A 16930-nucleotide genomic window follows, 5' to 3' on the forward strand; every position below is an offset into this window, starting at 1 on the left:
CTTCCTCCATATTTTCTAAAAATGCTGATTATGTAAACAATATACCTATACTATATCTCTTCTTCTGGGGAGTATGAAGCATTCATGTGAAAGAAATCTGCTTTTAAAACACAATGGCTTTTTATAGGCACTTTAAAGTGGTTGCTGTCCAGAAAGAAAAATGCAGCCATTTTTTTAATCAATCAAAAAACTTAAGACAATAGATTCTTCTTGCCAATCATTATGCTTCCTGTTTTACACCTTGTTCAGCTGAAAAAGTTAAAATGCACTACTTGTAATACACTGGCTGGCTTGTTAATTCTCATCTTACAGCCAGGTTTTGAGATAGATATACATATAGATATATATATCAGCTTTTGATATATAAACACTAAATGTAAAAGGCATTTTAAGCTACTGAAAAACTCCAAACTTAAAACAAGAATGCTAAATAAACCTGTATAAATAAACCAGTATAAGTAAAACTTACCTTTTTTACTTGTGCCTCTTTAATCTTCTCTAACGCAACCCTAATCTTCTCAGCTTTGAGTTTAGCAGCCTGCTCCTCCTAGGGGGACACAACACACAGAACTCCAGTTAACACAAACTTCAGTCTGGGTTTAATTTTGAGGCTACCACGCTTTGCTTTAAAACATGAACTGAAATGCTGATTTACCCACTTATAAATCCTCAACTATTTCTTAGCAATGACAAAGACTATTATTTTTTAAGAGGAAAAGTGTACACTATACATATCTAACATTCAGAAGTACAACTACCATTATCTCCAAAAGAACGTACTGGAGGTATATGTTTTGTATAGACAAATTTGGCATTTCTCTGTTCCTTCACAGTGTAAGTAGCTTTGTGCATTGCTACCAAATATTTTAGCATATCATGTATTTACAGCCAGAGATTTGGACAATACATATTCAACAAGAGTGTACAATTGAATACACCAAATAGATTCTTGATCAACATAAACCATAAATAGCACACTGAGAAGTATCAGAATTTAACAGCACACAGAAAGTATGGAAAACAAATCCTATAAATAGGATTCCACACTATGTACATTAGTTTGGAAGATTTTAATCTATAAAACCTGTTTACAATAAGTAACACTCCTTTTATCTTTACTAAATCCAGGCTGTATTTTTCCTCACTTTAAGTATTTTTAGAAACATAAAGCAAGTGATCATTCTTTTCTTTGACACTCTAAGTACAACTGGAAATGCATTAAAAATTCAGATAATTTAAATCTATTCTATCTGCTGATCCTAAAGAAATCTGTATATTGTAAGACTAGTAATACTGTTTTTTAATTTCTGGAGATAATTGATATTCCTGTTGTAAGTGGATTTGAAATATGCAGCTAAAGAAGCAACCACTCTTTTTAAGATGCCATATGCAGGTTTCAGATTTTAGAAATCTTGAATTGTGGATGTTCATCGTGACTAATATCTAAAAGTATCATAATTATTTAAAAGTCTCTAGAACAATAAACAAATCCCCTCCAAAATATTCAATCTCCTTCGAAAAGAAAAATTAAGATTTTTCTCAGATCAAAAGTAGCACATCACAACACTCAGCGTGCCACAGACATTTAGTTCTGCATTGCTTTCTTGTATGAATATAATTCATGGTTTCTTTACCATGTGGTTAGATGGTTGCTTTTCTCATAAAAGTCAAGGTTCAGCTATCATGAAATCCACAGAATTTAAGTTTTTGACTTCTCAGTGAATTACTACTATTCCTATCAACTGTTAAACGGCATTCCCTATCCTACCTACTGTACTCTTGCTTAATAGCTTTTGCTCCCTCACATCTGTAACCATACTGTGCACTGGAAAAAACATCAGCTAGACAGGAGAATAGGCTGCCTTGCAAGAAATATAGTTCTTTTCAATAAAATGAACAGTAAGTGGAGATGAGCAGAAATAACGTGAGCTTGAAACGTTATCTGGGAACTCAATTACCTAGGAACATAGGTTTTTATTAGTCTACAGGGAACTATGCCTTTTTATTCACCACAACAATGGTGTCATATAGCTTAGAAAGGTTAAATCAGATTAGTGTTCTATTAAAAACAGTGCCATGATACCTAGAATCATTTAAATGTAAACCACACCTAGAATTCTAAAATATTCTTAACATTAACCATTTCCACCTGTAGAAAGAAATTATTACTAAAAAACAAGGCTTTAAAGACTTGTTTCTAACAGCAATGCTATGCACCTATGCATTATGAAATCAGCAAGAGCAAAAGACTTTTTTTATTTTACTGTACGTTTGGAGAAACTGTAATTTATGGTTTAAAAAAAGCTGCTCATTAACCCAACCATAAACCTTTATTGCCGTACAAAGGTTGACAGCACATTTGGTTTTGCTCTTCACTAAAGTTGAGCAGCACAATTTTCCACCCCATTTCACTGTACACCTGTGCAATGCAACTATCTATAGCAAACCACCACAGGAGCACTTTACAGCCACAGTGCACAGGCAGCCACATGAGAGCAAGCAACGATGCATCAGCTGGGGGCCTCTCAAATACCTGTGCCAACACAGCCAAAATATCTTTGTTGATCTCAAAGTTTATAATCTAACATTCCCTAAAATGTTTTAAAAATAAATAAAAATGCGACCAAAAAGATTTTGAGGATTTACTATTTTAATGCCTACAAATTACTTTTAATTTCCCACTCAATTTTAATATGGCTTCAGAGATCAGGATTTCTTATATTTTACTAAAGTTTAACAAAGTCAGTTTAAATCTAAACAAAACCCCAGAATTACGATTATAAAAATAAGAACCAGTTTCATCTAGCAACAAATTATAAAAAGAGGTCTCAATCCACTTCATGGAAATGCAGAGAGGAAAAGGAAGCAAGAATTAGAAATTCTGAAAGCACATAGCAGTCAAGGATTTTAAGTTATTCAAGTTTTGCTTTATAGTTAGTGTTCAGGCTGCTGTTGTATCATTGCCAATGTGACAAATCATGTTTCACTGGAGCAGGAGGAGGAACTATCTATTTTGATAACTTAATAAAATAATTTAACTACAGAATTCTTCAAAACTTACATCAATTTATTCTATTTCTCTCCTAATGGAGAGAAAAAAACAGGAAAACAGCCATCCACATCCCCAAAGTCACTCCAAAACTGCACTCAGACACAAATGCAGGCTCTCTCCTCCCCCATACATGGAACCAAGACAACTCTTCAGTGGGAGGAAGCATGTGCAATCCACCAGCTAACAATTTTCCATTGCACGCAGAGAAAGGTGACAGGTGGCAAAAATACCTGACTGCAACTACAGACTATTCAATGCCACAAACAAGGCCAGGACCTACAGTCCAATCACATTTAACTTAGGTATTTATTTCCCCTTTGCTAGTAAATCCTTGTAGTAATAGGGATGTAAGTTAGGTTGCCAAAGGGGCATAAACATGTACAAACATGCACGACTGCTGCCTAGGTCGTGGTTTCTCAAGTGGCACATACCAACATAAATGTCCGATATGGCTGATACACCTGCCTCCCTTGCACAGCTTTACTTCTCCTTATAGCAGTCATAGTGCTGCTGTGGCCACACAGACAACTCAGTCAGGGAGCTGATCTGATTTAAAATTAACACAGCAGAAAGATTCAGCAGAATCCAATCCTTGATAAGGCTGCCTTTCTGGTCACATACACGTTATGGCAAAGCACAGAGAAGATGCATACGTATACCCACTGCATAAAAACACAAAACATAAAGGACTGTCATTTCCACTTCTGACAGGAAACGGATATGCTCTTTTAGTATCAGTACACATCACTAAAATTGTAACATAAATTCCTTACTTCAATGGGAGGACTTTGGGAGTTATTGTTATACTTGCATTTTAAAGCTTTGAGCTGAGATTACTTTTGGTTACAGAAAACATCACACCTGATTGAAAGAATGCTTGGCAACGTACTTATGTTAAGAACTTGTTCATCCAAAATATCCTAACACATTGTGAACTAAAATTGAAAGAGTACAGCTCTGCAATGCAATGGTCTTAAATTAATGACTTTTTCTTTGTATTTTTATATCAGAACTCAGTTTTCAATAATTTTAGCCTATACTGGAATATTGGAAAGAATAACCCCCAAAAAATCTAAAACTAAGATTTTTGTAAGGTAACAACAGTCACAGTCTCCTAGCCCAGTTTCCTGCTAGATGTGCAGTTACAAGATATTCCAGCTGTGTTTTAACATTAAATATGCAAGATGTATGCTATGAGAACTGACCTTGCTGAAATGCCTCACATTTCTAGGTTGGGGTTTTATTTTTTTGTTTCACTGTATGTTTTTAAAGTGTTATTAACTTATCCCTTTTATAGAGATCACACTCAGAATGGAAAAAAAAGGCAGAAGAAAATCACTTAAGAAAGGTTATAGCATTTAGGAAAACTAGTAATTAAATGATGAGGTAATTAACAAAGTCTACATTTCACTTAAGTGAGCAGGTAGATACACAGATCACAAGATGCATAAAAGAAGAAATTTCTTTTATGTTTAATATTTGAAATTTTTCTCTGAAGCCTCTCTTTAAATGCATATAACTAAATACAGAAGTAGCATTGACTTCTGAAGGCCTAGAAGCATGTATCCACTACAGCCTAGCCTCAGGTAGAAATACAATCACCAGTTTTGCAAGGACTCTCCATTCTGCAGAGTATTTATTGAAACAGAGGTTCCTGTTCCCTGAGAACACCATGTTAAAATCTCAATTTATACTTAGTTCCCCAAAACTGCAAGACATCTGTATTAGCCCCATGTTTAATGTGTATCAACCAGAGCATTAATTATATTAATGAAGTGTTGTCTGTTGATTGTTTTCATTTATTATTAAAAAAAAAAGGAACACTAGAACAAGTGTGTATGTGATCAGCACTGGAAGGGGTAAGTCAAATGAGTGAATGTTAATAGTAGTTCTGTATTTCTTGATAAATTCATTAGGACAGGCAGAACACCCCTACACTAAAAAACAACGTGTGGCAATGGTGGCACAGCCCATTTATAAACAGTGAACTTCTATTTACAGTAGTAGTTCATGACCATTTTCAAAACATATGCTTTATTGCGTTTCTTCTCACAATAACCCAGAATAACCTATATCTGAGTAAAGCAAAAAAGGAAACAAGACATTACTCTCTTTCAAAGATCACTAAATGTGAGTGTACAGCAGCCACTTTCCTGGTGAGGGGTCCATCCTCCCTAATGTTGACTCATCCCACACTTCCTCCTTCTTCCTTCCCAACTTAATATACAGTTTTCTATACCTCTGGCACATTCCTGACTTACTGTCACCATACTGTTTTATGTAAACAAATATGGAAATGCATGTAAAGCAGTAGTATTGTGTTGGGGATTGTGTCTGAGAATTATGCACCTGAAAAGTTTTTAAATATTACATATGGCGCTACCCCAGCATAGTGTCATTTTTTCCTTTGTTCTACTTCTGTGCACCATTCACAAACTTTTTGCTATTAGAAACCTAACTTCAAAACAGAAGATGGCTTCTGAATGGAAATTGGGAGGCAACAGTTACACTTTAAATGCATCTTGAAGTCACACCAGCCGTTGCCACAAGTTCCCACACAAGGGACCCACAGTCTATTAGGGCAAAGAAGGAAGGCCAAGAGATAGATGGCAGTTGCTTATGAACCTAAATGCATAATGGAATCTATGAACCTCTCCAGAACCTCCCTTATGCTTGATCAAAATTACCCAGTACTTAAGCTTTTCACACTCAATGATCTTGGGCCATATGACAACATATACTATATGGCAAAGTGTTAATGATAGGAGTGTGATGCAAAGAAATTTTCACAGACAAACCTGGTAGTGCCACTTCTTATTAAAAAGAGAACCACCACACAACCTTAACAAGATCAGAATTTTGCTTGTAATATCATTAAGCCAAATTGTTGGGAAGAAGCCTGTGATGCTAGCGTCTCTCTCAAACTGAAGTTGAGGAAGAGAGGATGCAAAACCAGTACCTCGGCTACCTCAAAGGATGACAAAAAGCAAAAGTTAAGTTTGCCCATATCAAAAAAATGTGGATGTCCCTATCTCTGGTAAACCTGTTTTTCCCAGTGAGGTCATCTTGTCCAATTCCCCTGCTCAATCATGGCCACCTAGAGCCAGGTGCCCAGGACTGTGTTCAGATGGCCTCAGAGTATCTCCAAGGATGGAGACTCCACAACCTCTATGGGCAACCTGTGGCAGTGCTCAGCCACTCTCACTGTAAAAAAGTTTCCTGGTGTTCAGACAGAACCTCCTGTATTTCAATTTGTGCCCGCTGCCTCTGGTTCTGTCACTGGGTACCACTGACAAGAGCTTGGCTTCATCCTGTCTTATTTACACTCTCCCTTCATATATTTGTACACATTGATAAGATCACCTCAAGCCTTCTCTTTGCCAGGCTGAACAGTCTCAGCTCTCTCAGCCTCTCCTCACAGGAGAGATGCTCCAGTCCCTCAATCATCTTCACAGCCCTTGCTGGACTCTTCAGCAGATCCATATTTCCCTTGTACTGGGGAACCCAGAACTGGACACACTACTCCAGGTGTGGCCTCACCAGTGCTTGAGTAGAGGGGAAGGATTACCTCCACCCACCTGCTGGCAATACTCTTCCCAATGCAGCCCAAGATTCCATTAGCCGCCTTTGCCACAAGGGCACACTGCCGGCTCATGGTCAACTTGGTGTTCACCAGGATCCTAGACCTTTTCTGTCAAGCTGCTCTCTAGCTGGGTGGTCCCCAGCATGGACTCATACACAGAGTTGTTCCTCCCCAGGAACAGAACTTCCCCAGGTGCAGAACTTCATACTTCCCTCTGTGGAACTTTGCAAGGTTCCTGTCAGCCCATTTCTCCAGCCTGTGGAGGTCCCTCTAGATGGGAGCACAGCCCTCTGGCATCACAGCCACTCCTCCATTTGGTGTCACCAGCAAACTTGCTGAGGGAACACTCTACCCCATCATCCAGACCAGTAAAGAAGATCTAAATGGAAGAGACATGGATTTGACGGATGGACCACTTGGTGGATAAGGAATTGGTTGGATGGTCGCACCCAAAGAGTTGCTGTCAATGGCTCAGTGTCCAAGGGGAGAGCAGGGATGAGCGGCGTTCCTCAGGGGTCGGTGTTGGGACCGGTGCTGTTTAACATCTTTGTTGGTGACATGGACAGTAGGATTGAGTGCACCCTCAGCAAGTTTGCCAACAACACCAAGCTGTGTGGTGCAGTTGACACGCTGGAGGGAAGGGATGTGCCATCCAGAGGGACCCAGACAGGCTGGAGAGGTGGGACTGTGCAAACCTCATGAAGTTCAACAAGGCCAAGGGCAAGGTCCTGCACATGGGTCAGGGCAATCCCAAGCACAAATACAGGCTGGGCGAGGAGTGGATTGAGAGCAGCCCTGAGGAGAAGGACTTGGGGGTATTAGTGGATGGAAAACTGACTATGAGCCAGCAACGTGCGCTCGCAGCCCAGAAAGCCAACTGTATCCTGGGATGCATCAAGAGAAGTGTGGCCAGCAGGTCAAGGGAAGGAATTCTCCCCCTCTACTCCACTCTCTTGAGACCCCACCTGCAGTGCTGTGTCCAGCTCTGGGGCCCCCAACATAAGAAGGACATGGACCTGCTTGAACGGGTCCAGAGGAGGCCACAAAGATGATCAGGGGCTGGAGCACCTCCCCTGTGAGGACAGGCTGAGAGAGTTGGGGTTGTTCAGCCTAGAGAAGAGAAGGCTCCAGGGAGACCTTATAGCGGCCTTCCAGTACTTAAAGGGGGCTACAGGAAAGATGGGGAGGGACTCTGCATCAGGGATGGTAGGGATAGGATGAGGGATAATGGTTTTAAACTGAAAGAGGGTAGATTTAGATTAGATATAAGGAAGAAATTCTTTCCTGTGAGGGTGGTGAGGCACTGGAACAGGTTGCCCAGAGAAGCTGTGGCTGCCCCCTCCCTGGCAGTGTTCAAGGTCAGGCTGGACGGGGCTTTGAGCAACCTGGGCTAGTGGAAGGTGTCCCTGCCCATGGCAGGGGGGTTGGAACTAAGTGATCTTTATGGTCCCTTCCAGCCCAAACCATTCTACGATTCTATGTTGAAAAGTACTGGACCCAGTATTGACCTTTGGGGTGCACCACTGGTTAATGGTCTTCAAGTAGACTTCAAGCCATTCTGAAGATATGCTTCAAGGTATGGCAGAACAGAATCTTATTCAGCAGGGACATACATTCTGCTGTCCCCCTGAAAGACTACTCAAACTAGATTTGACAAAGCTAGTAGCCATGAAGGAAAACACCAACACACATTTGCAAGGAATTTCACTGGCTCTTTATCCCTTGAAGCATCTGTCTGCACTAGATTATCTTCCTACTTGACTCTGAACAGAACCTGTCTTCTAACAGCTCTAGGTCAGGTTTCTCCCTGGGGCAAATAGTTGTAGGGGAAAAGGTACTAGATCTGGGACCATGAAAAAGCAAGAAGGGAAGAGGAAAAAAAAAATGAACAAGCCAGAGGGGAGAATAGGGCTTAGAAAAACCACTGTAAATTTGAGAGTGGAAAGAAGACTACAACGTAGCAGATGAGGCACTAGGACTGACTGGTAAGGAGTTTTAGCTGGACAAAAAGCTCGACTGATATGCAGAACAGGGCAGAAACAGACTTGAGAACATAGGCTGTTTGTCTAACAATGTATCCACAATAGCTTATTAGAATTTATTCCAAGAAAAAGGTGACACTAAAGCTACACAGGAACATCACAATAATCACAGTGGATTAGTACAAAGTAGCTTGTTGAATAAAAATTTTATGTCATAATTTTCAGCATTGCACAAACTTTGCTACTAACCATCTATATCCTTTTTGTGGTTTCCAGGTGTGGCCTTCACAACTTCCTCAAAAACTGGCTGTAGGAGGCTGGAGTTTTCAGATTGTGCTTACATCCTTTGCAGATAAGAAACCAATTGCTGTGTTTTTAAACGGCATTAAAAAAAAAAAAAATCTCAAACAGATGCTTCATTCAAGAATGAGCACATCTGAATCTGATTGACCTAAGACACATGAAGGCCAACTTCACAACTGATTTATTCAAAGGTCTGACGGGATTACAGTGTGTAGTAACCAAAATCTACAAACCAGGGGAATCAACATTCATAAGAAGAGTATTTGCCTTTCAGGTCAACAAGAAAACAAGACTGAAGTACTAGATATTTGGGAAGAGAAGGCATAACACGATTCCTTTTCTCCAGATGCCGACACAGATATCTGAAGCATTACATCATTAAATCACTATCATCTGGCTTCCTGAATGTAGTTTCAGCTTCACATGCATCAGAATGGTAACAGAAATGGTAACTTCAAAATCTAGCATGTTACATTTCTATTTCCTATTTTCATGTCCTCAACTGGGATATATTTGAGCCCTGAATACTCTCTCAAAATTATTTGCATATGCTCTATATTTCACAGCCACAAGCTTAGTTTTCAGTATTCATTTGATGGTTTAATTCCAAGCCTATAGGAAACAAGCTTGCAGATTTGACATTAAAGATACATTGCTTTATTTTCAATAATCAATAAATTATTTTGCTGATATGCTACTTCTTTGTTTTCAAAAAAAAAGAAAAAAAAAAGTATTTCAGTGCTGTGAGAGCAATAGCACATAGAATTACATTTAAAAATGAAGAGACCACTGTAACAAACAGGTCATTTTCTGTGCTGAGATCTGCCCTATGCTGCAACAGGAACCATGTTTGTGCAAGGAATCTAGTCCATGACTAAAATTTTTACAATTAGTTATACTATCAGAGGACAAAAATGGTATTATCATTACCCCAAATTGTCTCTAGTCTCAATATAAGATGTAGACAGATCAAAGAGGGGAAGAATACAAGAAACAGTAAGACAATAAGAAATAGTTGACACACCAGAGACACCAGCATAGAGCTGCGACATGATCCTACAGTTAACTGATCTAACACCTAGCTACACAACTGCAAGGAAAAGCCCCATTTCTTGGGACTGCTTCTCTCACACCGGAGCTTATCTAATGTTACAGCAAGCTGAAAAGATCTAAGCAGCAAAGTGGACTTCCATTTCATCATTTTAAAGATATTTCTCTTTGCAGGAGGTCAGAAGAAAACCAGTAAGTATCCACACCAGGACTGTGTGCTCAGTAATCAGAAGTAGAGGGCCCAGACGTACTGAGACAGTCCTAAACTGAGCTAACAACAAACATTATCCCCAGAGCATCAGCAAGCTCACCAAAAGCAGCTGACTCAGAGGGCTGCAAAGTCTAATAAGCCAAGACAAAGATTTATAAATACAAACATTTAACTTCAGCAGTCCATTAGAATCACTGATATGAGGTAGTCCATGCTCATATGATGCAATGGACTTAATATTTCACGCGGTTTTTTAATTGAATTTCCATATGGTAACCAACACTCATCCTGTATATAAATAACCAGAAGGGAGGATATGAAAACACATGGAGATGAAAGAGAAAGTTATGGTTTCTGTTTGTGGCACAGCCGTTGTTAATCTATTTGCAATCAAGCAAGGTTTGCTGGTTCACTGGCTGTTTGCTTTGTTGGAGGTGTGGGAGCAAGGAGCTGACAGGGGGGAAAGAGGTACAGACTTTAATTTTAAGCAAAACACTCACAAGAGAAGAAAATTACTTGGTTTTGGCTGTTTATACTCCTCTAGAAGACAGCCTGAAAATTTGTTGTCAAGATGCATGCTGAGTATTTTGAGATAAATGTTAAGGTATTTAAGAAAAAGTAGTAAACTAGTTGTAAACTTTTATTGGAAAATAAAGACTACTTATGCCCAGCAAACATTATCCTTACTGTTTTGAAGTTGCCAAGGTACATTTTGTCATTTCAGTCTTGCCTAAGCTTTCTCCCCTAGAGCATTTATTTTAGAAAAATAACCCAAAGAGTGGTTTGCAGTAGGTAGTAGCATCAGACATATCTGACACCTCAGCTGCTGAACATTCAAAGTTTTCTCAACAACATGAAGCTGTATGTTTTCCACCCAAGCTTGTTTTTTCATCAAGGAGATATATAGCTTGCTCTATCTGTCCTACCCAAGTTTCAAAAGGAAATCTGTATCGAAAATATAAGTCTTAAACTGAACGGCAATGTGCGCTCTCTTAGGATGTCACCGACCTCTTTCCTGTAAAGAAAATGAATTTATCATCAGGATTTGTACATACCTGGCTCATTAGACAACTCTCTTACTAGGATAGTCTCCCCACATTATATCAAGACAGCATTCAAAATGTTAAAAAAAAAATATCCCATTACTTACTACAGCTTATCGTCAATACAGCAAGTGAACTTATTTTAAGGATACTACTGCCTTTTAACAGTACTGAATACTTCCACATATTTTCCAGTTATGATTTTTTGTTTTTTTAAACTAGTGAATGGGAATAGGAACAAAAGGACTTCTAGCTCAGTACCTTTCCTTTTCAGCTAAGGTATTTTACCTGCTGACATGGCTATTAAGTATTCGCCAAGAACTTGAACACTTTGATAAATTTGCAGAAACAAATAAAATTCAGCCTTTAAAAGCATCTTGGACAATCAGGAAAATTATGTAAGTCAACGCTCAAGTTCCTGGAAAGGGCAGGGGTGGGAGGAGCATAGCACACACCAAAAGCATTCTTTCTACATAGAAACAGTCACATACAGGTGGAAAGAAGAAGCATCACCTTGGTCAGCAAATGAGAAGGCTTTCCTGCAATGTTTCTCAGAAGGAGGGAGGTTTCCCTGTCCAAATAGGAGTGCTTGTGCAGAAAGAAAAAGAACATAAGTCAAAAGAAGTCAGTATAGTAATTTTATAGTGTCTTGATTACAGAAGATAAAGTAGGGTTTAAGGAAAAAACCCCTATGTCATCACTTTATTTCCCTCCCATAAAAACATGTACATTCACAAATACTATGAGCCTAACACACTAGTATAAAAGCAGTTGTGCTAATAGAGGACACTATTTTAATCCTCCCATGTACAAAATGTCACACAATAGGATTAAGAAAAATTTTGCTTACCTGCTACTGGTTTCTTTTCTGCAAGAGACAACTTATTTTTAAAGACATTTAGAATTATAGAAGTAAGAAAGCATGCACTTATAATGCTTTTCAAAATCCTGGCCAGTCTTCTAAAACCGAACATTCTACTTCCATTACGCAAACCTAGTCACTAAAAACTGGTCATCCCAGAGACAAGGAACTGGTTTTATGCTTTCTACACTGGCTGCCGCTTCCATAGTTAAAGAAAAAAAGATGTTACTGTAATAATAATCCAAACCTGACCTACAAATAATTGTTTTTATTTTTTCTTAAAAAGGTAAGTCTCTCGTCTCTTGTACAGTCCAAATTATATAATCCAAGAAACTAGAAACAAATTCTCATATTTCTCTTGGAAGATAAATTAGCAGAAAATATATTTAATCTGTTTTAAAAGGGGAAGCAAAATCAGTAGCAACCAGTAGAGAAGGACTTCTCAAAAGGCAAAAATAAGTTGATGACAGTTAACAGAGTGATTATCTTCTCCAGCATCTGCTACCAGGAACAACAAAACCATCAGCCCACAGGTATTTGCAGAACCACAGTCACAAATCTGCTAAGGAAATTAGGTTAATAATGCTGCTAGGTGCCACAGTAACTGTATCTCCTGTGTACCACCACCATACTGCAAATTTTGTCCTGTGTGCCTGCATCTGTCTCAGCCTTATTTGTGTCGACTGGTCCAATGCTACATAAACAAGTATGACAACAGAAGCAGCCTATTATACTCTTGTTTAATAATTAGCAGGACAGAATCCCTATCTCTTATTCAGAGTCACAACAAGGTATAGTCTCCTGAAAAAATTTAAGAGATCATGTCTACCACTTCATGCAAGGCAATATCAGATAATTTGGTCAATACAGTTCCTTGCAGGGGGAGTTCACTTAATGCAACTGCCACATGCTGGGAGAAGTAATTAAGGATCTCTAGCAGGCTTTAAAAATTACAGCTCAGAAAAGACACTACACAGCATCTGAAGTAAAACCTAGGCTCTGGTCCAAGCTCCACCTGGTACTTCACCACTAAATATAGACACAGGCTATGCTACAGACTGAATGAAGATTTTTCTGTCTGCAGATTAATTAGCATCTATGTCTACATCATATGTTTTAGAAGCACAGCAGTGCTGCCTAGTGACCAATTTTTCACACCTCAAGCACACACTGATGAGAGCTTTGTGATGCAGGACCTGGTATAATTAAAAGGTCTCATGCATTGTTTACAGTCATACAAAATTCTCAGATTAGACTTCCTGACATACATAATCATATCATTTGGGACCGATGAACTAATAGATTCTGCTTTTTCTACATACACAGATTTTTCAGAAACTTCAATGATACTTAAGAAAAGCTGTCATTTAAAGAACAGGTCATGTACTCAGTCTGAGCAAGCCTGAGATGACGCTAACGTTGCTGGTGAATAATACAGCTTTGCTTAACTTGAAGGCAGACTGATTCTCTTATGATTTCTGCTAAATGCATTTTCACTATGAATTGTATCCTTTCCTACACAGGAGCTCCAACTTCACACAAAGTCAGTTTAGAATGGTCTCATTACAACATATTACTTCAGAACTTCTGAAATAAATTGGTTGGCTCAATTCAGAGCTCAAATATATACATAAAAAAATCCAAAGACAAGTTTAAGGAAATTCTTTTAAAGAGTTTCTTTATAGACTTCTTGTCATACATCATGGACTCCAATTAATATCGATCACTTTTTCCTTGGCGAATGGAGCACTGCAGTAGCAAGAACATCACATTGTACATTTGTAGCTTCTTCCTTATGGTTTAGCCACCTTCTCTCCTTAGCCTATCAGTCAACAACAGTATTAGGATAAAGAGGAGATACTGAATCTTTCCGTAAAGGAAATACTATTTGCTGGAGAGTATGTCGTTACAGAGAAGCTCAAGGCAGATTGTTTCATTTTCTTCCTATAACAGTGATTTTAGCTGTTGCCATCTTTCATTTAAGTACAGTGGAACTTTCTCCACTAAGGAACTTTTAATTCTACCCAGAACTGGGAATGCCATATATTTCTTACAAAATAATAACCACTGGGGACTTTGCTAATACTGATTTCCAGACCTGCAGCAAAATATGAAAACAGATAACCACAGGAAACTTATTCTGGAAATCAAGAATTATGGTATTTCATGGGAATGTGTGTTGGCCAGTAAAATGTGAAATAACAGCGTGATGGTAACTACCCATATGAATTTGAGCTGGAGAGACATGGCTAGAAATAGGAAGGCAACAGTTCTTTGCCAGACACCTTTTGTGTGTGGCTCCTTTCTACTGCATAACACATCTGCAGTTCTGCAGATACCCAGAAGTTAGAATAGCTGAAGTAGCAAAGCAACAGGAAAGCCCAAGTTCTAGGAATTACAGCTTGGCAAAACAACAACTATGTGCACATAACATTTTTTAAATGTTTGACCTGCACAAACCATTAGAGAAAGAAAAAAATTAAGTTTCATTTTAGAACAACAATGTGTTACTCTCTCACAATCCACAGTTTCAAAGCATTTAATCTATTTCAAAGGAAAGACTTCAGCTCAAGCTTTGAGGTGAAGATGTTATTTTTTCTTAAGAGACTACGATCACGTTGGACCACGTAGAGGATCTAAACAGCCCACTCTTCCTCCCGGCTTCTGGAATTCAAATATGTATCAAAAGCTCTGACAATATAAATGCTTGATCTTTCCAAATAAATTAACCTACTTTTCTGCCCCAAGTACTTTCCCAGACTAAAAATAACACCAATGAAATCTAGGAAAACAAAACCAAAACATTAATTACTCCTAGGTAGACATTTCTAGTCTTCCATCATGAAAAGCATCTGTTCTCCATCCACCTGCTCCCAACATAACAATGAGAACTCATGCCCTGGCAACAAAGAGTCTCTCCCACAGTGCATCATCTCAGGTTCATTTAGGATTTAAAAACAATTCCAATTACAGAGTAGTAGGTCCTGTCCTTCCTGCTCCCCTCCACTGCCATGCATTTTTCTATCCTGTTGCAGTAAGCTAACTGCTTTCACAGTACAAGGCCATCGTTTCTCATAATGGGTATTTTCAGTGTAAACATTTTTTAAATTGTCATGCAACCAGAATATTAAAATATCCTTGGATGGTTTGAAACATCACAAAAGTATCAAAATTTGACAAAAGCTTCAGAGAAGACAAAAACGTGCAGTCCTTAAATACTAAGCATGAAGATATATAAGAGCTAGGTGGTAACAGTGTTGGAACACTATTTAATTGCTGCATTCACCAAAATACTCAGTGAAGCTTATGCAACGTGAATAACACCAAGTCAAAGACTTGATGCCTAATTAGTTTACCAAATTATCTGAAAGATCACGTATTTCTAGGCCAGCACTTAACTGAGGGTGCAAACCCAAATAGTATATAACGTGTACACAGTCCAAAGCTAGCTATAATTCTTTACTTCAACTGGAAGGTTTTTTAAAGCTGTATTTTTTTTAAGTATAGGATAGCTTCCTCAATAAATGCAGCCATCAGTTACAGTCATACCTTTTCATAATTTTTTCTATAAAATGACTAATGTAAATGCAGTGCAAATGAAAAAGCGTCCCAAAGTTATTTCCACTATATGTAGAAAAAAATTCACTTAATAGACATTAGCCTACTGAAAGGGCATCTATAAAACCACTCTATCAATAAAAGAATTTTAAAACCAACACTTATACTTTGGTATTTTAAAATCACGAATACAGAGCCAGACTCCACTTAGGATTCCCAGTTAATCTAACGCCACCACTGCTCAGGCAGAACTCAAAATACCACAGCCTGGTGAGCATGCAGGAAGGGAAATGTGATAGGGTTTTAAGAGGATTCTTAAGAGGCAGTAAGAAATTTTTCTCCTTGTCTGGTCATCAAATCACGTAACAGAAACTGTTTTAAGTGAAGAATCTCTTGATATAAACTGTGTTACAAGACTTTGTAACAGTAAACCTGGACAGGCCATAACACTAGCTACACTGGAGACTGACTCTCACTAAGCTGTTTTTTTATAATCTTCAGAAGATACTCTTCCTTCCCTAAAAAAACACAAATATGAAGCCTACCATCAGGTATCAAATATGCTTGCAACTTATTTTCGTACCAAAATCACTTCTTTTGGGGACAGTTTTTTTACACAATACATAAAAAGCTATTCAACTGTGTTTTAGTGCTTCCTCGTAATATGGAACGGACTATGAACTAAGGTTCAGAAACTCAATTTACTTCAAAAGACCTGAATAGAGAAAAAAATAGCAAAAAAAACTATCAAAAATTAGAAAAATTATGTTCTTAACTCATTTCATACAAGAAGTATAAGCAGATATTGCAGCAATGACTGTTTTGGACTGTTTTCTACTGTAACTCCCAGCAGCAATTATTTTGAGTCACATTGAAAACTATGGATGTTAAAAATAATAATAATTTAAAAATCCTTAAAATACTAGAAAAGATATGTTGATCAGAACATTTATGTTCTGTAAAATAAAATATATACTTTTCTCCAGGGATGACAAAACAGCTGTGCACAAAAGTATAAAATACAGAAACATTTTTACGTATTTTTAAATGGGGTATGATGATCAAAACATCAGAATTACAAAAAAAGCACATAAATAAGCCTACAAATGTCTCCATAATAAACTTTAGCTCGTATGGATAACCATAACACAGAAAACTAGATTTGAGTAAAATTAACATTTAGAAGTTCTAGATGCTATTAGGACAAAAAGATTTCACATGGTTTTCATGTGCATTTCATTCAGCAAAGGCAGCTAGCCTTGATGTTTATAAAAACATGGAATATA

The 16930-nt window shown here is 38.1% G+C and overlaps 1 protein-coding gene across 3 annotated transcripts in view; it reads right to left on the reverse strand.

The window, feature by feature from the left end:
• RAPH1 (Ras association (RalGDS/AF-6) and pleckstrin homology domains 1) overlaps positions 1-16930 on the reverse strand; it is a 105032-nt gene that overhangs the window by 32308 nt on the left and 55794 nt on the right. For 2 of the 3 annotated variants that reach the window (XM_074829336.1, XM_074829337.1), the window contains exon 5: positions 470-547. In XM_074829336.1, coding sequence (XP_074685437.1) covers positions 470-547 — 78 coding nt within the window. Of the gene's footprint in view, positions 1-469; positions 548-11737; positions 11813-16930 lie in introns of all 3 variants that reach the window. The other variant, XM_074829338.1, reaches the window with a different exon arrangement.

This window comes from Strix aluco, chromosome 6 (assembly GCF_031877795.1).
Source record: "Strix aluco isolate bStrAlu1 chromosome 6, bStrAlu1.hap1, whole genome shotgun sequence".
NCBI classification, from domain to species: Eukaryota; Metazoa; Chordata; class Aves; order Strigiformes; family Strigidae; genus Strix; species Strix aluco.